This window comes from Pleurodeles waltl, chromosome 8, assembly GCF_031143425.1.
Source record: "Pleurodeles waltl isolate 20211129_DDA chromosome 8, aPleWal1.hap1.20221129, whole genome shotgun sequence".
NCBI classification, from domain to species: Eukaryota; Metazoa; Chordata; class Amphibia; order Caudata; family Salamandridae; genus Pleurodeles; species Pleurodeles waltl.
The window spans coordinates 1,133,460,974-1,133,487,793 of NC_090447.1; the positions used below are offsets into that span (position 1 = coordinate 1,133,460,974).

At 45.4% G+C, this 26,820-nt stretch overlaps 1 protein-coding gene across 2 annotated transcripts in view; it reads right to left on the reverse strand.

Annotated features, from left to right (window-relative positions):
• Positions 1-25,153, reverse strand: part of RNASEH2B (ribonuclease H2 subunit B) — a 202,527-nt gene extending 177,374 nt beyond the window's left edge. Inside the window, exon 1 of one of the 2 annotated variants that reach the window (XM_069205347.1) lies at positions 24,938-25,153. In XM_069205347.1, coding sequence (XP_069061448.1) covers positions 24,938-25,001 — 64 coding nt within the window. In that variant the 5' untranslated portion in view covers positions 25,002-25,153. The remainder of the gene's footprint in view (positions 1-24,937) is intronic. The other variant, XM_069205346.1, reaches the window with a different exon arrangement.
• Between the last annotated feature and the right edge of the window lie 1,667 nt (positions 25,154-26,820).

The window sequence follows — 26,820 nt, forward strand, 5'->3', positions numbered from 1 at the left end:
GGCAAAACAGGTGGCACCCCAAAGGCACCCCTTATTCCACTGCCTGTGGTTGGGGTTCCCTTTGAAAGGGTAGGGGTTGACATAATTGGCCCCCTTGACCCTCCTACTGCTTCAGGCAATAGGTTTATCTTGGTGGTAGTGGACCATGCCACAAGATACCCTGAAGCAATTCCTTTAAGGACCACTACAGCACCTGCAGTGGCAAAGGCCCTCCTGGGAATATTTTCTAGGGTGGGCTTCCCAAAGGAAGTAGTATCAGACAGGGGAAGCAATTTCATGTCTGCATACTTAAAGGCCATGTGGAAGGAGTGTGGTGTAACTTACAAGTTCACAACACCCTATCATCCACAAACAAAATGGACTGGTGGAGAGATTTAATAAAACTCTCAAAGGCATGATTATGGGTCTCCCTGAAAAACTCCGCAGGAGATGGGATATCCTTCTACCATGCCTCCTTTTTGCCTACAGGGAGGTACCCCAGAAAGGAGTGGGCTTCAGCCCCTTTGAACTTCTTTTTGGACACCCTGTTAGGGGTCCACTCACACTTGTAAAGGTGGGTTGGGAACAACCTTTAAAAGCTCCTAAGCAGGATATTGTGGATTATGTACTTGGCCTCAGATCAAGAATGGCTGAGTACATGAAAAAGGCCAGCAAAAACCTTCAGGCCAGCCAAGAGCTCCAGAAGCAATGGCATGATCAGAAGGCTGTTTTGGTTCAGTACCAACCAGGGCAGAAAGTGTGGGTCTTGGAGCCTGTGGCCCCAAGAGCACTCCAAGATAAATGGAGTGGACCCCACACAATTGTTGAAAAGAAGGGAGAAGTCACCTATTTAGTTGACTTAGGCACTGCCAGGAGTCCCCTTAGGGTGCTCCATGTCAACCGCCTGAAACCCTACTATGACAGGGCTGATCTCACCCTGCTCATGGCAACTGATGAGGGACAGGAAGAAGACAGTGATCCTCTACCTGATCTCTTCTCTTCCACAGAACAAGATGTTCTTGTGGAAGGTGTAGTTTTGGCTGATTGTCTTACTGCTGAGCAGAAAGACCATTGCATAAATCTCCTAGATCAATTCTCTGAACTCTTCTCTACTGTGCCAGGTACCACTTCTTGGTGTGAGCACACTATAGATACTGGAGACAGTTTACCTGTCAAAAGTAAGATCTATAGGCAGCCTGACCATGTCAGGGACTGCATAAATCAAGAGGTCCAGAAAATGTTAGAACTAGGAGTGGTTGAGCACTCTGAAAGTCCATGGGCTTCTCCTGTGGTACTTGTACCAAAACCCCATTCCAAAGATGGAAAGAAGGAAATGCGGTTTTGTGTAAACTATAGAGGTCTCAACTTGGTAACCAAAACTGATGCTCACCCTATACCCAGGGCAGATGAGCTCATAGATACACTGGCATCTGCCAAGTATCTAAGCACTTTTGATTTGACTGCAGGGTATTGGCAGATCAAATTGTCAGAAGATGCTAAACCTAAAACTGCATTTTCAACCATTGGAGGACATTTCCAGTTTACTGTAATGCCTTTTGGTTTGAAAAATGCACCTGCCACTTTTCAGAGGTTGGTGAACACAGTCCTGCAAGGGCTGGAAGCTTTCAGTGCAGCATATTTGGACGATATAGCTGTCTTTAGCTCCAGCTGGGATGATCACCTGGTCCACCTATGGAAAGTTTTGGAGGCCCTGCAGAAGGCAGGCCTCACTATCAAGGCTTCAAAGTGCCAGATAGGGCAGGGTAAGGTGGTTTATCTGGGACACCTTGTTGGTGGGGAACAGATTGCACCACTTCAGGGGAAAATCCAAACAATTATTGATTGGGTTCCCCCTACCACTCAGACTCAGGTGAGAGCCTTCCTAGGCCTCACTGGGTATTACAGGAGGTTCATTAAGAACTATGGCTCCATTGCAGCCCCTCTTAATGACCTCACATCCAAAAAGATGCCTAAAAAGGTATTGTGGACAGCTAACTGTCAGAAAGCTTTTGAGGAGCTGAAGCAGGCCATGTGCTCTGCACCTGTCCTGAAAAGCCCTTGTTACTCTAAAAATGTCTATGTCCAAACTGATGCATCTGAATTAGGAGTAGGGGCAGTCCTATCACAACTTAATTCTGAGGGCCAGGATCAACCTGTTGCTTTTATTAGTAGGAGGTTGACCCCTAGAGAAAAGCGTTGGTCTGCCATAGAGAGGGAGGCCTTTGCTGTGGTCTGGGCTCTGAAAAAGTTGAGGCCACACCTGTTTGGCACTCACTTCATTGTTCAGACAGACCACAAACCTCTACTTTGGCTAAAACAAATGAAAGGTGAAAATCCTAAATTGTTGAGGTGGTCCATATCCCTACAGGGAATGGACTATACAGTGGAACATAGACCTGGGAGTAGCCACTCCAATGCAGATGGACTCTCCACTTAGACAATGAAGACTCATCAGGTCATGGCTAGTCTTATTGTCCTTCGTTTGGGGGGGGTTGTGTAGGAAAGTACCATCTTGCCTGGCATGTTACCCCCATTTTTCACTGTATATATGTTGTTTTAGTTGTATGTGTCACTGGGACCCTGTTCACCAGGGCCCCAGTGCTCATAAGTGTGCCTGAATGTGTTACCTGTGTAGTGACTAACTGTCTCACTGAGGCTCTGCTAATCAGAACCTCAGTGGTTATGCTCTCTCATTTCTTTCTAATTGTCACTGACAGGCTAGTGACCAATTTTACCAATTTACATTGGCTTACTGGAACACCCTTATAATTCCCTAGTATATGGTACTGAGGTACCCAGGGTATTGGGGTTTCAGGAGATCCCTATGGGCTGCAGCATTTATTTTGCCACCCATAGGGAGCTCTGACAATTCTTACACAGGCCTGCCACTGCAGCCTGAGTGAAATAACGCACACGTTATTTCACAGCCATTTTACACTGCACTTAAGTAACTTATAAGTCACCTATATGTCTAACCTTTACCTGGTAAAGGTTAGGTGCAAAGTTACTTAGTGTGAGGGCACCCTGGCACTAGCCAAGGTGCCCCCACATTGTTCAGAGCCAATTCCCTGAACTTTGTGAGTGCGGGGACACCATTACACGCGTGCACTACATATAGGTCACTACCTATATGTAGCTTCACAATGGTAACTCCGAATATGGCCATGTAATATGTCTATGATCATGGAATTGCCCCCTCTATACCATCCTGGCATAGTTGGCACAATCCCATGATCCCAGTGGTCTGTAGCACAGACCCTGGTACTGCCATACTGCCTTTCCCGGGGTTTCGCTGCAGCTGCTGCTGCTGCCAACCCCTTAGACAGGCATCTGCCCTCTTGGGGTCCAGCCAGGCCTGGCCCAGGATGGCAGAACAAAGGACTTCCTCTGAGAGAGGGTGTCACACCCTCTCCCTTTGGAAAATGGTGTGAAGGCAGGGGAGGAGTAGCCTCCCCCAGCCTCTGGAAATGCTTTCTTGGGCACAGATGTGCCCAATTCTGCATAAGCCAGTCTACACCGGTTCAGGGACCCCTTAGCCCTGCTCTGGCACGAAACTGGACAAAGGAAAGGGGAGTGACCACTCCCCTGACCTGTACCTCCCCTGGGAGGTGCCCAGAGCTCCTCCAGTGTGCTCCAGACCTCTGCCATCTTGGAAACAGAGGTGCTGCTGGCACACTGGACTGCTCTGAGTGGCCAGTGCCACCAGGTGATGTCAGAGACTCCTTGTGATAGGCTCCTTCAGGTGTTGCTAGCCTATCCTCTCTCCTAGGTAGCCAAACCCTCTTTTCTGGCTATTTAGGGTCTCTGTCTCTTGGGATTCCTTAGATAACGAATGCAAGAGCTCATCCGAGTTCCTCTGCATCTCTCTCTTCACCTTCTGCCAAGGAATCGACTGCTGACCGCGCTGGAAGCCTGCAAACCTGCAACATAGTAACAAAGACAACTACTGCAACTCTGTAACGCTGATCCTGCCGCCTTCTCGACTGTTTTCCTGGTGGTGCATGCTGTGGGGGTAGTCTGCCTCCTCTCTGCACTAGAAGCTCCGAAGAAATCTCCCGTGGGTCGACGGAATCTTCAACCTGCAACCGCAGGCACCAAAAAGCTGCATTACCGGTCCCTTGGGTCTCCTCTCAGCACGACGAGCGAGGTCCCTCGAATCCAGCAACTCTGTCCAAGTGACTCCCACAGTCCAGTGACTCTTCAGTCCAAGTTTGGTGGAGGTAAGTCCTTGCCTCACCTCGCTAGACTGCATTGCTGGGAACCGCGACTTTTGCAGCTACTCCGACCCCTGTGCACTTCCGGCGTAAATCCTTCGTGCACAGCCAAGCCTGGGTCCACGGCACTCTAACCTGCATTGCACGACTTTCTAAGTTGGTCTCCGGCGACGTGGGACTCCTTTGTGCGACTTCGGGTGAGCACCGTTTCACGCATCCTCGTAGTGCCTGTTCCTGGCACTTCTCCGGGTGCTACCTGCTGCTAAGAGGGCTCCTTGTCTTGCTCGACGTCCCCTCTACCTCCTGGTCCAATTTGCGACCTCCTGGTCCCTCCTTTGCCGCAGCAGCGTCCAAAAACGCTAACCGCACGATTTGCAGCTAGCAGGGCTTGTTGGCGTTCTTTCGGCGGGAAACACTTCTGCACGACTCTACAAGGCGAGAGGGATCCGTCGTCCAAAGGGGAAGTCTCTAGCCCTTTGCGTTCCTGCAGAAACCGCAGCTTCTTCAGTCCAGTCGAAGCTTCTTTGCACCCGCAGCTGGCATTTCCTGGGCATCTGCCCATCTCCGACTTGCTTGTGACTTTTGGACTTGGTCCCCTTGTTCCACAGGTACCCCAGATTGGAAATCCAGCGTTGTTGCATTGTTGGTTTGTGTCTTTTCCTACATTATTCCTCTAACATGACCTCTTTGTCCTTAGGGGAACTTTAGTGCACTTTGCACTCACTTTTCAGGGTCTTGGCGAGGGGTAATTTTCTAACTCTCACTATTTTCTAATAGTCCCAGCGACCCTCTACAAGGTCACATAGGTTTAGGGTCCATTCGTGGTTCCCATTCCACTTTTGGAGTATATGGTTTGTGTTGCCCCTATCCCTATGTGTCCCCATTGCATCCTATTGTAACTATACATTGTTTGCACTGTTTTCTAAGACTATACTGCATATTTCTGGTATTGTGTATATATATCTTGTGTATATTTCCTATCCTCTCACTGAGGGTACACTCTGAGATACTTTGGCATATTGTCATAAAAATAAAGTACCTTTATTTTTAGTATAACTGTGTATTGTGTTTTCTTATGATATTGTGCATATGACACTAAGTGGTACTATAGTAGCTTCACACGTCTCCTAGTTCAGCCTAAGCTGCTCTGCTAAGCTACCATTATCTATCAGCCTAAGCTGCTAGACACCCTATACACTAATAAGGGATAACTGGGCCTGGTGCAAGGTGCAAGTACCCCTAGGTACTTACTACAAGCCAGTCCAGCCTCCTACACACCCCAACTACGGAAGATCATCAACAGCTCCTACGAGTCCGCCACCTTCCCGGAGAGCTGGAAACATGCAGCGATCAACGCCCTCCTCAAAAAACCCAAGGTGGACCCAAAGGACCTCAAGAACTTACGGCCTATCTCCCTGCTCCCCTTCCCGGCAAAAGTCATCAAGAAGGCTGTCAACAGACAACTAACCCGCTTCCTCAAGGAGAACCGCACCCTGGACCATTCCCAATCTGGATTCCGCAGCAACCACAGCATCAAAACCACCCTCATCGCCGCCACCGACGACATCTGAACCATACTGGACAGCAACGAAACCGCGGCCCTCATCCTCCTGGACCTCTATGCAGCGTCTGCCACCACGCCCTACGCTCACGCCTCAGCAATGCTGGAATCCGCAACAGAGCCCTGGACTGGGTCACCTCCTTTCTCACAGGCAGAACCCAGAGAGTCCGCCTCCCCCCATTCTGCTCAGAGGCCACTGAAATCATCTCCGGCGTACCCCAGGGTTAGTCCCTCAGCCCGACCCTCTTCAACGTCTAAATGGCCCCGCTTGCTAACCGCCCAATCCCACACCCTCAACATCATCTCATATGACGACGACACCCAGCTGATTCTCTCAATCACCAAGGACTCTGCCAAGACCAACCTCCATGAAGGAGTGAAGGCCATCGCCGAGTGGGTGAAGAGCAGCTGCCTCAAACTCAATTCCGACAAGACGGAAGCCCTTATCTTCGGCTCCACCCCGTCCGCATGGGATGACTCCTGGTAGCCTGCCACTCTCGGAACCGCTCAAACTCCCACCGACCACGCACGCAACCTAGGATTCATTTTGGACCCCTCACTATCCATGACCCAGCAAGTCAAAGCAATCTCCTCCTCCTGCTTTAACACCCACTGCATGCTCCAAAAGATCTACAAATGGATACCCACCGAAACCAGAAGAACAGTCACCCAAGCCCTTGTAAGCAGCAAACTGGTCTACGGCAATGCCCTCTACACAGGAACCACAGCCAAACTCCAGAAGAGGCTGCAACGCATCCAGAACGCCTCCGCACGCCTCATCCTGGACATCCTCCGCCACATCACAGACCACCTGAAAAACCTGCACTGGCTCCCAGTCAACAAGAGAATCACATTCAAACTCCTCACCCATGCTCACAAAGCACTGCACAACACCGGACCAGAATACCTCAACAGACAACTCTCCTTCTACACTCTGACCCGTCCTCTCTGCTCCGCAGAACTACAACCGGTGGTAGATCATTCTCGCACCTCGCTGCCAAAACGTGGAACACTGTTCCCACCCATCTGCGCCAGACCAAAGACCTCCTTACCTTCAGGAAACTTCTCAAGACCTGGCTGTACGAGCAGTAGCAGCACCTCTTCCACCACCTTTTACCCCATCCCCTCCTCAGCGCCTTGAGACCCTCATGGGTGAGTAGTGCGCTTTACAAATTCCTGATTGATTGAGATTTCTCCCACCATATAATACTGATCAGATCTAAACCCCAGCCTCAGCCCCAATATCCTGTTAAACACGAGACTAAAGCTCCAGTGAGGGAGATCCTCACTCAGCTTCAGTACCAGGGAGTAAAAGAACCCTGTGTCTATGTAATGAATAACCAGTTATTCCTTGTTGCAAAACCAGACCATTCATATTGAACAGTCTTGGATTACAGACACCTAAACAGTCCCACATGCACATATGCAATAAAAAATTCACACAGCACCACACTAATTAACATAGTGATTAAAAAATACAAAACAACCTTGGATATTTAGAACGTTTTTTTTCTGCCATAACTTAACACACGAAAGTTGGGACCCGAGTGCATTCTCATTTGGCTCATAAAAATGCTTCTGTCGTTTGCCCCAGGGCTACAGCTCAGGGTTGTTCTCAGCCCGTGTAACATCAATATTGCGTGATATTGACCCGAGGCGTTGTCCTATGTGGATAACATCTATCTCACACATGACAACCTCAACATTCATCTTGCCAGGGTTGATCGGATCGTTCTTGGATTCGCAGCCCTTGGCTACAAATTCAATTTTAGAAAAACTAAAATTGCCTGTCAGTGAATTGTTCCTGGGAGACAAGCTATCAAATGAGGGCAAGAGCCTGGTCCTGCACTTTTTAGAAAAATGTGCTCAATTCCAGCCACCAAATACTATCAAGAAACTGCAGTCTTTACTTGGTTTCTTAAACTTTGGCAGAACTTACATTCCTGACTAGGCACAACGCACCAAGCCACTCTATCATTTAATACGCTCAGATTTCTCAAGCAGACACTGGACAATTGAACACATGCGGATCCTTAGAGGATTGCAGCAAGACATGCTAGAAGCAAAACATTTACACATTCATGACAACAAAACAAATTTGGTCATCAGAATAATTGCCAGTGCCATTGGGTTCAGTTATGTCACCTTTAATGAGGGTGACATGGTGCCCATAGCATATAAATCAGATTTACATTTCAATGCAGCGCAACACTTTGCATCCACAGAAAGAATTCTAACTGCTGTGCAGAAGGCCGTCATCAAGGAGATGCCAATTGCCCAAGGGAAACGCATCATTGTCATTACCCTGGTGCCAGCTTTAGAAGCCGTCACCAAAGCAAGCGTTCCTAACACTAAAGCATTATATCCACATTGGATTCAATGGGCAACCTCCCTGACTGCCACTGATGTTGATTACATCTTTAATCCAAAACTTCAGACACAAGAATTTCTCCAATATAAACAGGAGTACCTCGCACCTCTTAACATCTTGCCACTTGACAGATGACAATGTAATTTACACTGATGATTCAGCACAACCACCTGTAGATACAAAACATCAATACTCAGCCGCTTGTGCAGCCGTGAGCGGCGTAATGAAAGATGGCGTATTCCACCCTCACAATACCTACAAGCAGACCCTAGGGGGCTCCATAGCACAACTGGCTGAACTCAAACCCTTATCCTTGCGTGAGAACATAAGGATCTAGGGTAACTCACAGTCTGATTCGTACTACTCTGTCCAGTCCTACCATGACCATCTTAATCATTGGCGACTAAACTGGTTCAGAGACTCAAAGGGGAACACCATAAAACACAGAACTCTGTAGGGGTAGGGTGGCTGATCTTAAGGATAAGCTACCTGAATCTCATGGAATCCATACATTGGGCCACCAACGTGTAGGTGTACACGTTATTGCAACACCTTGGCAGATAAAATAGCCAAATCCACAGTAGCTACGGCTTCTGTTGTTGCAATGACTCATTCCCACACAAAATTGGATAATTCAATTCTGGCTGCCATGAAAGCTTCGGCTGAAGGCAAACCTCTCCCAAAAGTATACCCTACTAAGTATTCTTACCACATAAGTGCACAGAATGTTGCCTTTGAAACAATTCCTGGGGTAGGAGATCGAGTGATCCCCAACCAAGGCCCGAGATCATATCTCAAAGCAGTGCATGAAGGTGTCGCGCCTGCTCATGCTGGTGTTGCGACCACAATAACACTCTTACAGAAATGCTTCTGGTGGCCAGGTCTATACAAACAGACCAAGCAATATGTCCTTTGCTGTGACATTTGCCAGCAAATTAAAGGCGCAAACATCAAACGCCCACAGCAGACATCCCTCTTAGTGTCCAACAGGCCACTACGATGTGTGTACCAGGACCACTGTGGTCCTTTACAACCTGATGGTGCATACAAATACATCCTAGTGGCTGTAGATTCTTGTTCTAGATTCGTGTGGGTATGGCCACAGTGGTCGGCTGACGCTCAAACTGTTATTAAAGACTTGCTGATCTTTATCGGTACATAAGCGGTTGCTGCATTCCATTCGTACCAGGGCCCTGCCTTTGCCTCTAATCATTCAGGGACACCATGAGGACGATGGGTGTCGAACTCAATTACTCCTCACCCTACTATCCCAAGGGTAATTCGGCCCTGCAGAGGAGGAATAGAAATCTGAAGCAGTCTTTAACAGCTAGAGTATTAGGTTCAGGTCGCAGTAGGCTTCTTCACCCATATGGGGTCCAGAGAGTGCTGAATAATCTGCCAAGCTGGTTCTTGGGAGGACGCACTCCTTACGAGGTCCTCTTTGGGATACCTATGTATGTCCCAGATCTAGATGGCCCTGGTTTGGAGGCAACAGACACCTTTTGACATAAATGAACTTCTCACTGTCTTACAGTAGCTTCAGCAATTTTGTGATGACAATCCATCCGCCAGTGCTGCCGCTTTAGAAATAAGAGATTTGCTAACAACATCTAAAGGCAGGATTCCTAAGACATGGGGATCTGGCTTGTGAGAAGATTTCTGTGAAGAAGGAATTTGGCCCACCCTACAGAGCACCGGTACCAGTCCTGGGAACACAAGGCACCAGAACTATCATTCTACAACCTCTGCCAGGTTCCAAAGGCAACAGATTTGTCTCCATCTACAACATCAAATTGCACCATGTGGTCGATCATGCACAGTAGACCCAGAGGTCTCTTGGGTAGTTCCCGGTCCCCTCTCACTACCAAACAGGATATACCTCTTCAACGAAGAAACAACAACTCTTCAGACTACACCAGCATGAACAACAATGCTCCAAATGCCTCCTCGAGCATGGGGAGGGTAGAAAATGAGCTTTTGCTGATTCCGGTTACCACTTCACTGACAACAACTGTCCAAGATGTGGCTGTCTTCTACTCCAACTCAACACAAACAGACAACATAGTCTACTATGAACCGCCACGCAAAGTCGATCCATCCACCAGTAATGCACCAGCTCCTGTGTTTACAGAGACTGCTTCTGGTTATTTCATCGACCTTGATGACTTTTTTTCAACTTCATCCGCACTTGCAACTGAAACTTTCTCAAAGACACGTAAGCTGTATATATGGCTTGAAAATAACTATTTAGTATATCCATGGAATTATCTGTGGGTATTTTTGACATTGCTTGCATTTCTGTTATGGATTGATCTTGTGACTGTTTTCTTTCTCTCTATAAATGGTCATTATCTTCCTGAACGTTCTTCTGTCGAGCCAAGGGATGAAGTACTAACTCCATATCTTTCCTCACATAAGGTCTGAAGAGATGTGTCTCTTTTGAACATTTTAGCAGTACCAATTCCAGAAGGAATTGTGTGGGATAAAGTTCTATTTGATATTTACGGGCCAACTGAGGTCATTCAAATACCATATGTTTTCAAGATTTCAATGACTGATGTAATTACACTTGGTGTGGTTTCTGATGACTGGGATGTTCAAACAGTTGATTTATTGCTTGCAGAGCTGCAAGACGACACTGTATTTGAAAGTGATGATGTGTCCATTAACACAAAGAATTATGGGGAAATGTTCTGTTATAATAATTGGGAACATTATTACCTGCACCAAGCAACAAGACACAGTGGGAACACTGTTCAACTCCATCATCAGCCGAGGTACAATCCCTATTAAATACCAACTTCCCCAAGCACGCTGGAGAGCTGGTTTCCAGAATATGTAACACCTCAAGCACTACAGGGATTGTGCACTTCTTTAAGGCTGTTGGGCCTAGATTTGTTTCCATCTTCCAGATGGTCTTCGGCGTCATTCAATCAGCAACCCATTCACTCTTTTCAGGTGTGTTTGGCGGCCTTCCTGTGACTTTGGCACTGATTGGCAGGATACTGCAGCTGCTGTTCCTAGAACGCAGTATTTGTGCCTTCTCAGCTAAGCCGAATAATGGAGCTACTACCACCAGCCCAGCTGTGCCGTGATCACATGGTGCAGTTCTTTGGTGCTTCGTTGCCGGTAGAATTGGAGGATGATTAGTCACTGTCATTCTGGCCGATCCTATGGTGCATGCAACCGGTGGTGCATTGCACCTGGTGCCTCTGAGTGTCTACCTTCAGTGTGCCTTGCTGTTTCACCAGTGCCTCCTGTGGACGAAGAACTGATGGTGTTCCTGATGAGGGTTCATTTACCGTCGGGCCCCATGAGACTGAGGCTGATTTGCAAGGCCACCTATGAGCCACCCTTTGTCAACAATCTGGATCCTTCAGGCATTTTAGATGGTACTGCCTTCGCAGGTGATCCTGCGCTTGAGGCTCCTGCGCACTTCTGCTCCATGGACCCGTCTGCCAAGCCTCTCATCGACATGACATTTGACGATGTGGAGTCATTCCTGGATGCACTTCCTTCCGATGACTTCGGAGACATTCTATAATATCATGACTAATGTTAACTGTTTGACCATTGGCTTTATTCCAAAGTTTCAAAAGTATTATGCCAAATTCCCTTATTGATAAGATTGGCTTTGGTCTGCTGTGCTTGGTCAGGTCGACATTATTATCTCGTTGAATGTTTTAGCTGTTTTAACTCATTTTTAATGAGATTTTAACTTGTTTTTACCTCAGAGCATTTTAGCTTGGAGTCATACACCTTCTCTTCCCATCATAACTATGGTGCCATCCTTGTTACGGCAATGGGAAGGGTGTAGTGGATCCTATTTAGTTTCTATGGGATTCAAGAGTTTAGCTTAGCCTTATGGCTTGCAGGCATGTGCCCCCTTCACCTAGTGACTTTTAACCTACTTAGCTTGCTCTGTCTTAGCCTATTTAATTATTTCTTTCAAAACAGCTGCTATGTTTATGGTTAATGAAATGTTTTGATTTTATGTCATCAGTGGCACTCTGTAAAGGCGTCATTATCAGCATCAATGTTAGGTGAGATACGTAGGTATGCACATCATGTCCCTTTCTCTAATGATATTTGTGTTTTGACCACTGACTCCACGTTGCACTTAGCCTAGCAGCACACCTTCACATTAGTGACCACCAGATTCATTTTGCCTATTGACTTGATTTTAGTGTTAGCCACTGCCAAGTTAGAGGTGCATATGTTAGAAGTGCAAGTATTTTTCCGTGCTCATGTTATGAAATGTGTTTTTGCTCATGTTTTTATTCTACGTGTCTGCGAGTTCTTTCTCACCAAGGACTTAGAGAGATAAGAGTGTTCTAGGATGATGTTTATGGTACGGCAAGGAACAGTTTTGTTTTGAGAGAGCACCTTGGGATTTTGGCCAGTTCCAACCTGTTCCTTTCAAAACTGACCTGAAGTAGCCAGCATTTTTTAACAACTAATTGTGGAGTGAGTTTTTTTTCTTCTAGAAATCTCCTCTATGGCTTGTTTAAGGTATATAAGAGACCAAAGATTGACAGTGAAGGGATTCTGAGACCTCGGTCAGGGTCAGGATGCAAACGCCTGTCATCCTTCCCGTGAGGGTAGATCAGATCTCTCCTTCCAGTTGGTCTGGGGTCTAAGACTTGAAGCTGCAGGGAGAAAGATGAAAGAGCAACTGGGCCCCACGGTGATTATTTTTTTACTAATTATTTGCTTTGCATTGTGCATGTTTATATATATGTGTCTTTGCATATATATTTGCTGTTTATAGATTGAAGATTCCTTGTACATGTTTTAATTTTGTTGTTGTGCACATTTTGAATGTGCACTTTCAGTTGTACTGACCTTCCTTTACGAGCCTAGCAGAGTGATGCATTAAATGTATTTCCTACACTAAGGGCTGCATTCCAGAGATTCTTTTCAGTGTGTGTGTGTGTATTTCAGCTCGGTCAGCAGTGAAGCAAAACACCTTCCCACTTACTTGTGACAGGAACATTATGTACTTTTGGAGGAAATTGTTTGTATAATTGCTGCCCCTTATCTATTGTTTGGGAACATACCAGTGTCAGGGATCCTACAAGATCTGTACAAATACATTTAACGCAGACATGGTTATCAGAGGGATTCCTACCAGATGCTATTGAAGGCATCTATGCCGCACATCGCCTTGATACAGACCCAGCCTTTGTGTCCCCACGGAGTCTGAGCTAAAGACCTCATTCCACGGTAACGAGGGTTGGGGGCGGGGGGGTGCTTCTCATGGACCTGGTACTGGCAGATTAGGTTTATCACACCTAACACACCTAGCTATCATTAGGTTAGGGATTAGGTTCTCCATGCTAGGCTTTTAGGGATATTTTACATCTTATGTTCATTGCAATATGGTGGGAGTCGTTGTATTCACGACTCTTATCTTTACCATTCTGCTTCTTGCATTGTTCACTATCCTAATCATTGCATCTCGAGCATTTTACAGTAGATTGCAGTCTTTTTAATAAACCTGTTAAAAACTCTCCTGCATCTCCTTTATTGACTGTGTGTGACTGAGACTTGTTGCTCATGTTAGAAACAGGTAATCTCCGTTCCACCACTACTCCCCTGAGATGGTGCAGTCTAGAGTCCATGCATAAAGGCTGCCAGAAATAACCTTTTACTGTTTGGGTATATGGTGAGGTACTGCTTGTAAGCCAGGAGGGTTGGGCGGACAGTTGCAATTTGTTGTAGGATTGGCATAGTCGTCTACAAACAAAAGTGCTGTCATCCCTAAACCGGCAGTCTCGCCTAGGAGCGAGAGTCCAATTACAACATTGTGAAAATGGTAAATATTTGCTGAAACCAAATTTCCGTACATTATATAGTTTTAGCAGTAAACTACATGTCAGTGGGAAAGTTTGTCATCATTTCAATGGCAATGTCTGTTGGTAAATGACAGTGCACTATCACATTGTGATTTAGTAATAAATGTATTAAAAGTAAGAGTTTTTCCAATATGAACTGCTACACATTCCATCCCCTGCCTTGATGCCAATGCTATTAGTGAACTAAGAGGCAAGTCAAAGGTCATGTGTACACAATATATGGGATACATTTTCACTAAACATGGAGCAAACATTTGGTCTATTATATCAAACAATAGAGTTTTTTGAACAGTAGACATGCTCAACTCACATAATTGAAGGTACTCTTATGTGATAATGAAGAAAAAGGAGACTATGTGAAACAAAATAGTTGGCTAGGATCACACAATTTAGACAAGTTTATGCGTCACGTGCATTACAGGAGGTTGAGTAGATTATTCAAGTCATAGATTTGCAGGTTTGGTAACATTTGTATGATTTTTCAAGGACTACAAGTACATACTAATGCCTCCATCCATGGAACCAGGCAACTGTGGGAAATATGAAAAGACAATACTTAGGAAACCATTAAAAGAGGTTTTGGTGCATGAAGAGTACGACTTATAGGACCAATAGCAGGGGGAGGGAAGAGGAAGTACTGTTGGGTGAAGAAAAGAGGCTCTGGGGAGGGGAGACCCTTTCAAAAGAAGAAAAGGGACCCCAGTGCAAATAGTATTGTACATAAACAGAACCCCCACATGGACTTAGTAGGTCACAAAGCATAACTCTCATTCCATAATTATCCCGCTAACTAGAAGACCACAATCAGCAGAGGACTTCACAAATCACTAGATAGTTCGAGGGTCACAAAACCAAACACTGGATAGAGAAACACCTTTTGGAATAATCCACAATGAGCAGAACAAACCTGCATAGTTTAGGCACAAGGTATCAAGGTTCCTCCAATCTGTGAAGCAAAATCACGAGGAAAACTCAAAACTTTAAGTCAACCTTAATCACACCGGTTCAGGTTAAACGTAGACTCGCAATCACTCGCAATTTGCAGGTGGGATCCATATGCCACTGCCTACACCCACAAATGTAACTTTGGCATCTGCAGTGAAACTGAGAGACCTGAGATCCCATTGTGTGTGTGCCCCCTATGGTGACTAAACTGTCTTGGAGGTGACAACTGCCACCTACCTGCCTGTTAGGTTTGTGGGAGACACTGCAGACTCCGCCATAGAAAAAAAAAAACGAAAGGGCAGGAAAGATCATGCTGACGATCAGCACTAGTGTCTTATGGCTGCCAGGCAGGTCCTTCCCTTAAAGTACTTAATAATCTGCCTATGGTAAAACAAACCAGTCCTGCTGGCAGGCTGAGAGGAAACTGCTTTTCTAAACTACCAATGAAAGAGATGTAGGTAGATAGCTAGCCTTGCTTCCTCATCATTCAAGGTATGTAGTACGCTGTTGGGTACCATGATCCTGTCAACTCACTGATAGGTCAGTGACCTAAGATCTCTACCTCGCTTACTGATCTGGTCAGTAACTAAAGGATACTGGAGGTAGGGTGTGCATTTAAGGTTCTTACTGCTCTCTGACCTCATGCATTCAATGCTTTGAATACTAGTGATATAGTGAGGCTGGAGAATTTGAAGTATTAATTTGCAAAATAAAGAATAGTTGATATCAAGTCATTCCTCAGCTGTAGACAAGATGGCTATCCAGACCAATTCCGGATGGATAAAAGAAATGAGTGGCAGAAGCAAACAACAAGAAGGTGCCACCTCACATGCAGACTCATTTGAAGCACAGCTCCAAACATTCTTAGTGACTTGCTATTTGAGTTCAGGTTTTTTTCTTTCCATTGTGATACAGAAAGTCCTGTTTTATGCCATTCTAAATTCAGGAAAACATAATAGAATGCAAAGAAAAAAAGTGGACTAAGTCATACTCAAATATGAACCTAGTTAACTGGAGACCTCTACATACTATTCCTTCTCACATTACTATTGTGACTGTGATAAAAAAAAGAATCATGTGAGATTAATGTGGCCCTTAAACTGCCACACAGCTCCATTGCATAAGGACAAATGAAAACAACAAGAGGTTTTAGTTGAGGTGCCAATACATCTGGTAGTGGTACTAGTCTAGTTTTACTTCAACTGAACAATTGCCACCACAGCAGATGACCATTAGTTGTTAAAGGTAAACCAAAAACTGGGGGCGTGGCTAACTGCTTAAGATAGCGGATGCATTTTAGTGAGGCTCCCAACAGGCAACCGGGAACCAACATAATCCTTTATCATTCTGCACATCTGTCGCAGAAGTTAATTGCCCGCAACACCATGGGCCCTGTGCGAGTCCGACATCCGAAAAGCCGACTTCTGGACGAGGTCGGCAACAGTGAAAAATCCTCCAAGTGGTCTGGAGGACAGAAGCCTGCACAGGCCTCAAGACGGCCTCACCAGACTGGAACTAAGGTGCCCCCTCCTGCTGCAAAGCTCTGGCTGCCCGGACCATCTGAGCTCCTCATCCGCTGCAGGAAAACCGGGAGGAGAGTCTAAGAGAGGGGCCGAGACACAGATATACCATATGGTACAGCCCGGAAGAGTTGGATGGCATGAGCAAAGCCGGCCGAGAACCCTGCTTTCTGACTCCCCATCACGCCCAGACCCTCAAAATCAGCAGAATGGTAATCGGGGCCTCAAGTACAAAACAGAGGGAGAAACTGAAGGCCAGACCACCTGAACCTGCTGCTGGAAACAACTCTCCTCCCCCCCATCCCCTCCCCACCCACAAAAAAGGGCTTGAGAGGGAACCAGGGCATCCATACGCTGCGCAGTGTGGCCCTGCAGAGCCGGGCGGATGGTGCGGAGAGGACTGTGAACCCCAACAGAACTCAGAATCGAATAAGCAGCAGGTAAGCCAAGTCACATGCACAGGGCTAAGGGAGCAAGCGGGTGCAAGAATGGGGGGGGAGGTGGAAATCAAGAGCTGGGGCGGCCTTCCTGTGCGGAGAAGATAACGAACGGCATCGCATGTTGGGGTAACTGATTTCCACATAGCCAAATAGCATCAAAAGGACTGCCAAAATACAGCCAGGACAATTGCTCCACAAAAGGTGACCGTGTACTCTGTAAGACTGTTGTTCTCCATACTAATAGCAGTGGGGGCCAGAATGGTGGCATTCAAGCAAACCAGGGCTTCTGTCCCTCCCCCTCTAGTGAGCCTTCAGGGCACTATCGGGGTCAAGTACAGGTACAAAAACAGGGGTCTAAACGCACATTGACCTCCATGCATGAAATACAGTTGAAATAGAGTGAAATTTATAAGAGAAATGACTCAGATGTGCCTGAACAGCATAAAGGAGAGTACCTTGCCTCAGTCAGGATAACTGCTGCACATATAGTGCACGAGTGGACTAACATACAGCTATCTACTAAACGAATTACTGTGGGCGCCAGACTGAATCCCTTATAAAAGGCCAGAACTCCAGCTCTTCCCACTCTATCCCTCGAGAGCACAGCTTGAATTATTGCAAAAGACGCAGTTCCTCCAGCATAAAATATACCACAAACTGGCATTTTGTTCCTCCTGACCGGTTTATCACGTAGATACTGAAAGACCATCAGTAAAATAACTGTATGATGCTAGGACGACAGCGTCTATCCCACAGTTACGCCTGGCCTGCTCATAGCATTGGGGTAATAATACAATAACTGTTGCTCCTTGTTGCCTCTGTGAACCCAATAACAATGATGTTCTACGACACTGGTCATTAAAGATAGAACAGCACCAAGCTCGTCACTGACAATATTTCAGACAGCTGCCCTTAGAGACACGAAGAATGGGCTGCACCAAAAACACAAAGCCTGTCTTTCCTCATACCCAGGACAACCTCTGCCAAATCTCCTTACTCAGATGGATCGTCAAACTGAACAGGAGTGGATGTAATACCTCCCAGCCCCTGGTACCAACAAACTTGACCTCATACTAAAAGAAATCAGAGACTCCAGAGCCACCATCAAATTCCAAATTGGCACACTGGTGACAGATTTGATCAATGATCATCGCAAGTACACAGACAGGGTCAGAGAAGCTGTTTGCAAAACCTTGAGTCCACAACAAGCTACCCACTCTGCTGCAGTAGACGATTTGCGCACCCAGTTTAATCACCTGCATGACAGGGCAGAGGATGCAGAAGGGAGGGCATGGCGTAACAATGTATGAATAACTGGGATGGCTGAAGGGGCAGAAGGCTCCATTCTGACTCAATACATCGTGCAAGGCCTCTCATCTCACTTCACGGTGGAGAGTGCCTACAGGGTACCCACAAGACGACCGGCCCCTGGAAAACCACCACGACCCATGATTGAGCATATCCTGAACTAGACAGGCCAGGATACCATCCTGCAAAAAGCCAGAGTATACACCCATCATAGTCCACAACTCAAATGTTTCTATATTTCCAGACTATACCTTGGAAGTCCAGTGGAAAAGGTTGCATTTGTAGCAGCAAAACTTCAACTGTGAGCCGAAGGACTAACTTACGCACTGATGTTTCCAGCAGGACTTTGAATATTCCATGACCAGAAAACTAATTTTTTTGATACCCCAGTGGCAGTCAGTGATTGACTGGAAACCCACTATCCCAATGATCGTCGACCAGATACCGCCAGAAAACTACGAGACCCTTCTGGTTGTGTCGTCCGGCACCGCAAACATGACAACACCAGGCAGTTCTCCTTTGGGGCAGCCCGATCCCTAAGCAAGCATTGGAGGAACGTCTGGCGGTGCTTGCTACATCTTCTTCCAAACAGGACCGGTCCCCACACTCACTGTCCAGGTCCCTGAACAATGCCTCATCAGACTCTGACTGCAAACGCCAGTGCAGCACTGTTCCTAATGGTGACACCGCAAACATACGACACCGTTATATTATTTCACCCCCTCTTTTTTCCTCACAAGTTATATTCCTGGGACTCAATATCCTTTGATTGCATATTTGATAAACATCTTGTTTCTCCAGGTCTGAAGCCGTAGGCTATACTGCTGATGGTTAGTAGGTCTGGCACAGTGGCAGAGCTCAATTTTTGACACAACTGGTGTGTTATTGTGCTTGTTCCTGGGTTGCCCAAGGGAGCCAATCCTAAGCCTGCTTAATTAGTGGATTACATACTCGACAGGTACTATCATTGAAAATGTTAGCCTATCCCCAGTGCATGCGCTACGAAACGCATGTTGTGTTCTAATGTTTGTTGTTTTGGTTGAACAACTGTTTTTCGTTGGACCGAGTATTAAGGTTCACCAGTTCTACAGGGGGAGTACTTCTGCTCCAGGAAATTATTATGATGGGGAAATGTCCTAGTGGGAGAAATGGTGTGTGCAGAAATGAATCATCTAAGTGAATTATACAATAGCTACATTAATGCCTACCACAGCCTGTTCATATATTATAATGACAAGGAATGTCAGGGGATGGGCACCACACAAAAGTGACACAGAATACACATCCTCTTGAGTCGCCAAATTGTCCATGTGGCATAATTACAAGAAACACATCCCTCCTCCACAGAAGTGTTAAAGCTTTGTCGTAAATGACGAGGGCAATTATTTGCTACAACCTTCTCGACATACGCATGAGGAGCAGCTATTTTCAAGCTGGTGAACCGTTTGAGGCACTCTAATCCAAGACTGACACACACGGTTGTTATGTGCTAGTATGGGGGAACTTGGATAGTAAATCATTAGTTTTATGAAGTGTGTATGCCCCAAATACAGAACAGGAATCTTTCTGATCACATCTTTCTGCAATGCTGGCAGACTCGTCCCAAATGCCATGGTTAAATCTGTGTTGATTATAATGCAGTCCTTGATTTTTCCCTGGATCGGTCCCACCCTCCTCTTCCTAATGTGCCCCTGATTTGACAAGCCAAAGCCCTGAAAGAATGGGCCAAGGAATGGTCCTTGCTGGATGCCTGTCTAGAGTTGAATGAGGGGATGAGAGAACACTCATTTTATTCAATCCAACACAATCTGCACTTCCAGCTAGATCACATTTTTTGTTACCCTCACCTCCTTAGAAGCATTTCTCACACAACGAAAATATAGTGCTCGAACTACAAATTACATGGGGGTGGGTTCCCACTCTGGTGCCCAAATGGAGACTCCAGCCCAGTCAATTGGAGGACACAGACTTCAAAGACACCCTGGCCACTATTTTTACAACTTATTTTATTGAAAATACGGATACAGCTTCATTGTCGTCAGTTGAATAGGAAGCGTTTAAGGTACTTATAAGAGGAACATCTATGTCCTCCTCGTCTGGGGCACATCCAACGATAAAACAAGACATAAAGGAAGTGGAGAATCAGTTAAGAATCCTAGATTAGCTGACGGCCCACAATGAAGCACAGATTAAAGAACTACAGGATTGATGCACTCAATATGCCGAACATCTGGAACGTCTCTGGATGCTAGATTATCGCGCCTATACGAATAAAATATACAGAGGGCCATACGGCAGGTGCCTCATTGACCTGTTTGATTCGATCACAGCAGTCCTATATGTATGCCCAAGGGCACCACACTTAGAACACAAAAATCCATTAACACAGCATTTCAACATGTCTGTATGGGCCCCACTACCCAGTCTCCAACCAATTTACAAGGCTTCTTAGAGGACATGATATTGCCACTAGTCCCCAATACAAACAGTGCAGCACTAAATTCACCCGTAACACAAGAAGAAATCTGTAATGCGATAAATGATCTCCTACGTAATAAGACACCATGACTGTATGGTCTGCTGGGCGAATTTTACGCCACATATGCCACCCGTCTCCTCCCACACTTAGAAAACATATATGTCACTTAAAAACGGATTCCCCTCACCCTCTACTTCTCAGGCCCTGGTGACGTCCCTGCTCAAACCTGGCAGAGAAAGGACAGTCATGTCATCCTACGGGCCATTATCCCTGCTTTCCACAGAGTATAAAATAGTGAGTTAAGTCATAGCCACCAGATTACTCCCACTATTACTAGATCTTACACACAGCCCAAAATGTGTTTGTGCCCCGGCATAGTACATTGTTAAATATTAGAAGATTATATCAAGTAATGGAGGTCGCTAAAATAACCTACCCGAATGCCGGACGTCTTTCCCTTGACCTCCCACAAGCGTGAAATTACTATATACAAACCCAACTGCTGTACCCAAATAGGCTCGTACATTTCCTCTGCTTACCCAATCTTTTGTGGCACTAGATAGGGGTGCCCTCTATCACCACTCCTTTTTGTATTGGCCATGGAGCCACTGGCACAGAGAATTCAACAGAGAGCACACACTTGGGGTATTTCACAGGGACACTAACATCATGCCAGCTCACTGTATGCAGGCAACCTCATAGTAGATCTCTGTGACAATGGATAATGTTACCACTCAATACAATCCTCATTCAATTTGCAGAACTCTCAGGGCTAAGAAGCAATCATAATTAATCCTGTGCTTTCACCTTCCAAGGAGACGCTATAGTTAGACATATAAAAATGGGAACAAATGCAATCCCTTTAGTCCCATGCACATTTTGGTACTTATGAGTCCAAATTTACAGCTCGCAACCTTATAGAAGGCAACTTATACAAAACAATTACTTCCTTCAGCTTGCAGATTCGGTTTTGGATCACTCATCTGTGGCCGGATGAATAGCAGTGGCAAAAATGGTAATGCTGCCCCATTTATTATATTATTTTGTTAGATTATCGGTAATGGTCCCACTGGGGTATTACCAACTTCTCAACAATGCTTACAGATCTGGTCTGAGGTACCGGCAGACGTAGGGGGAGCCTTGCCAAATTACAACTACCCACAGACGAGGGAGGACTAGAAGCCCCAGACTTTAGAGCGTACTGCTCTGCAGGCCAGCTGCCATGGTTGGCGTTCTGGCTAGTAGGTATCCACCCGACAGAAATAAATTAAACACTAAGGGACTTACAGAGAGGCAGGTTACAGACACTGTTATTACCGGGAGCCCATTAACCACCTGAGCTACCTCTGCTCTCAAATAATGCCCTACTATACTGGAAACAAGTTCTAAAATACAAGAAAGGTCCATTATAATATGCACATAACGTGCCTCTGCTCTGCATACCGTCACCCCTGGGTCCGCTCATCAGTGTCTACCTGTGGGACGCAGTAGGAGTTAACACAATTGGAGGTTTATTCACTGACGGTAAGTTAATGTCCCACCAACACTTTGCCTAAATGCATGGCTTCCTAGAATCCCTTTTTCTATTGTATGTTGGAATATCCCGTTATGTCTGCAGAACTTGGGCAAAAGAGGGACAAGAACCACAAACTCTTTCACAAACTGGTTCAGGCGCTATATGAGATGGGAACAGGCAGACTCCTGGTCAAGTGGTTGTACAGAGGAATAGCTACACACCCATGTACATCACAAGCATCCCTTAGGACCCAACGGGAGGAAGATATAGCTCGGGCAGTAAATGACAAGGACTGGCATATCGTTTTCCCTGTTGCCTAGGGCATATTTATTGTCACAAAAATCACACACTATTTTTCCCACAGTATCCCCATAATGCACCGGTTCTTGGTGATCTACTACATATGCTCTGGTCATGTCCCTCCTTATGAACCTACTGAAAAGACATTAGATCCTCCTTGACAGACCTGGCAGAATCCCCACACTGGCACACATTGGAACACTGTATATTAGGCCTTTACCCTCGTCCAAAATTCTCTAAAGCTCTTTCTCGCTTTGTGGATCTGCCTTTACTATTGGTCAAAATACAAATAACAGGAAGATGGAAATCACCCATGGCCACCACTGCAGACAGCTGGCGTAAAGAGATAGATCACTGGGGATTAGCTGGGGTGAAGCACTCAGAAGAGAACAATACCTCTGCCTCCATAAAACCTGCATCTCTTTGCAGTGGGATGCCCTACATGAATCATTTAAATCACAAACCGCGGAAAAGAAACACAGAAACAATGAAGTGTTCCTTCCCAGTAGGGTGACCCTAGACGTCTAACTTTTTCCCCTAACAGCCTATAACGAAGGGAAGCTTTTTACCTTTGCGGAATTGTGACAGAATATTCAAATCTCGGTGGGTCAGTTCCTAATATTTTGTTCATTGGTGCGATACCTGAAATACACCGAGTCAGGGAGCCAGGACCCCCATGACATGCTACAAACCATTTTGACACAGTGACGAGATATATATATCCCATTTATTGGGAGCAAGGGAAAGGAATATTGGACGGGACTTTGCTCCCAAAAAGTGGTCCCAAATACTTGAATACCCCATGAAAATTTCCAGAAATGACCGATTAAATTTATTAAGTACAAGATACTTCATAGAGCTTATCTGCCATCAGGAAAGTTGCACTGGATCTTTGAGACATGCCAAACTGTTGTTCCAGATGTCACTTAGTTCATATGTTCTGCAGTTGCCTAGATTTCGGACACTGCTGAGAAGTGGTGTCGAAACACATTGCGGAGATTACTGGGTGTTGGAGCCTGCTGGGCCTGTTCAAGAGGTCGAGGCTTACAGGGCTTGCGAATAGGTTTGCTGAATAGGCAGGGCTGCTGCTCAAGCAACAAATAGCTATGCCTTTGAAAGAGCTACTCCCGGGAACCTAGCTGAGATAATTGTTGAAGTGGACAGTGGCAGAGGGGGACGCTTTGGCCATCTTTCAGAAAAAAAACAAAGGCAGGTAGAATGGTGCCAGATCGGACGAGATTATTATCATCTCGAAAGCCAAGACAGATGATAGACTACTTTATGATGGCAGGTTTGGAATTAGGTGGGGGCAACAAAGCACAATTATGGCCCTAGATTGGCTGTAAAGGAGATGGATATATGGTTCCTTTCTGTCAATAGAAATCACTCTTATATTACTGAATTGTGCCGCTGTAATTATCAGAATGGGAAAGCTATCACAATTAAAACAGATAGATGCGAGGGTTCTGTCCCGAGTTTCATAATAGGTGTGTTTGCCTAACCCTGACTAGAAATGTGTTGATGGTATGCGGTCCACTACAGTTATGATTGGGACAACAGTTATGCCGCATTGCTAAATTGAGCTATAAGGTTTGAGACCCGAATATTGTATTGGTATTGCCATAGACATAAGTAACAGGAACACGAGGTTGTTGAAATTTTCATGAAAGCAATTCAATAATATACAAATAAATGTGAAAACAGTATGTAACATTGTACCAGGCATGTGACCTACAATACCACAGCACAACTAACATTTACGTAAAAAGAGCAGACTAAATCCGCCAAATGTTCCCCGTGTTTTATGAGATACGTTTAGCTAGACCTAACATTTAAATAAAAAAGGCTGCATTTTAGCCCATTTAGTTTCGCTACAATGGATGCGTAGGCTTAAAATCCTGGCATGCAAATATATTTTGGGTAAAAAAAAATCTTATATTTACCATGTACTACTTACTGCAAGTGAACATTGCTACTGAGCCCTGCGGGCCAATTTCTAGTTTACTCAGAGAGATTCACATAAAAGCACCAAATTACAGTGCCAAAATTAAACAGTGGAGAAAAAGAACCCGCACAACTGACTGCGTTTATTCATTTAGCCAGTTTTCATTAAAAACAACACAATAACAACGTTTCGAAGTTTGTCTGGTCCGAGGCTTCTACCTCAAACATTAAAAGTAACAAAGTAAATATTGTAATTACAAGTCAATCTCAGTGTACTGAGATCTCGCATGACAGAAAATAACAAATATCCCTCTAAAGTGTCGGATTTAAAAGATATTTTCTTCAATACGGTGTTACTTGTAATCAGGCGGCTCACATGTGGAGTTGCGTCTCCAGTCTCCTTTCTTTGTTTATGAGACTCCAGCAATCTACATTTACAGAAGAAAATCCGGAGTAAATTCATGCAGCCAGTTTTGAAGGCGCACGGATTAAGGTGCTTTACCTTGACCAATAAGCACCCACTGGTCACGCTGGGTATCAGTCTGACGCTTCTTCTTGGACAGCATCTTAATGTCCAAGCTGACCACTTGCTGCTTTGACGCGCGGAGCTGTGGCTCAACTCCACGAAAGGAGAAGAGCAAGTCGAAGCTTGGCGGCAAATCGTACTAAGTACAGCGACTGCTGGGTTGGGAAATATAGATTAACGCCACAACAGAACTCCGTGCAAAAGTGTACATCAGATGTGTCGCCTCCCATCTGTGACGTGTGTAGTTTTAACATAATATCGCCGTTACATATGAATGAGGAAAGCAAACATACACAATGTTTCACAGACCGCGCTCTTTGCCGCTCCCCCCACTCTGCACTTGCATTGGTATGGCCCAGTAGGTCTAGTCGTGAGAAACGAAACCGAAAGTTGGGTCGCATATGATAAGAAGCTTTTCGTTGCGTGATCTGTTGAGCAGTATGTAGTTCTTCGTGCGCTTCAGGGCACATAATTAAAGCGTTTGGCATTGTTTGTTTTGACCACAGTTTGTAAAGGATAATGCTACTACAGTTTCTTTGTGAATACTGGGTAGAGGTTTTTGGCGTTACCGCCGCAGCTTCCGACTGCGTGTAGAATGGGGAAACAAAGACCACAACTCCAACTCGAAGATAAAAGACGATCAAACGTTTATTTCTTGAGTGAGGACCCACAACAGATACAGCTGTCTCCAGCTGCTGGATCAACGTCTGAATGCTGATCGAGCCAGCAGCTGGAGCACATTAGCATTCTTAGAATCCTACAACAATACATAAAAGGAACGTTAATAAAAAAGAACTAATTACATCACCTACTACACCACCTCCCTCCTTTATACAAAACAAATAACCAAGCTATATATATATATATACATATTTATGCAAGAATGAAATCCTGAAATGTTGCTGGTAATTTGACCGTTCTAGAGTTACGAGTTGTTGTAGTTCTCGAAGTAGACCCAGAAGGGTTCATAATAACAGCAGAATTTGAACCCTCATTCTGCACAGATTCCGAAGCATTGCCATCTAAAGAATAGCCACGATCAGATAATACATCACATGGAGGAGATGTCGAATTCCTTCTCGAGCGTGTATTAGACTCCAAATTTAAATCTGTATGATATTAGACCTCAATGGTTCAGAGCTACTAACATCAGCAATGTTACCAGGAGTGAGTCTGAGATTTCCCAATAAGCAATGCGATGTAGCCATCTAAAAGGGATAAAGCAGCTGGTGCTACTGGATAGTAGTAATGGGCAGGATTAGGGGCATTAGTTTTCAGTTATTTGGAAAAGTAAGGCCAGTCAGCGTAGGGCCTCAGTGAGATAGTGTGGACAATGTTCCTCCTCACAGGTAGGTAGGGCAGAAAGGTCCAGGAGAGCAGGCTGGCGTAAGCCCATACTTAACATCAGCATGCCAGGCTTTGGATGGGCAGCAAGAGTAGGCTTTTTAGTAGTTCAGGCCCAGCAGGAGACCACACTTGGAAGAAGAGATGAACCAGGGAGAGAAGGCAAAGTGAAAGCAGCCAAATAGTAGAAAATGTTGTAGAATACTAGCAGCATGTAATGACATAAGACACCTAAATGTTCAGGAAAGAAATGTTTGAAACTACCTGGGCCCTAAAATCCCTGCTCAGTGTGGTGATCTACAGAACAAGGAACCAGTGCCCCTTCTTCTTTCTCCCTTTTAACAGTATATTTATAAAATGGTGTTGCAAATGAAGATAATAGTCATGGATTCATGTGCTGAAGGACATTACAATTTGTTTTGTTCTACTGGGTATGCAGTTGTCCCTTGCTCAGCTTCAAATGGTTAATCATTTTAGAGCTCCCAGTCCCAATTATGTGGCTTTGATGCCATTCA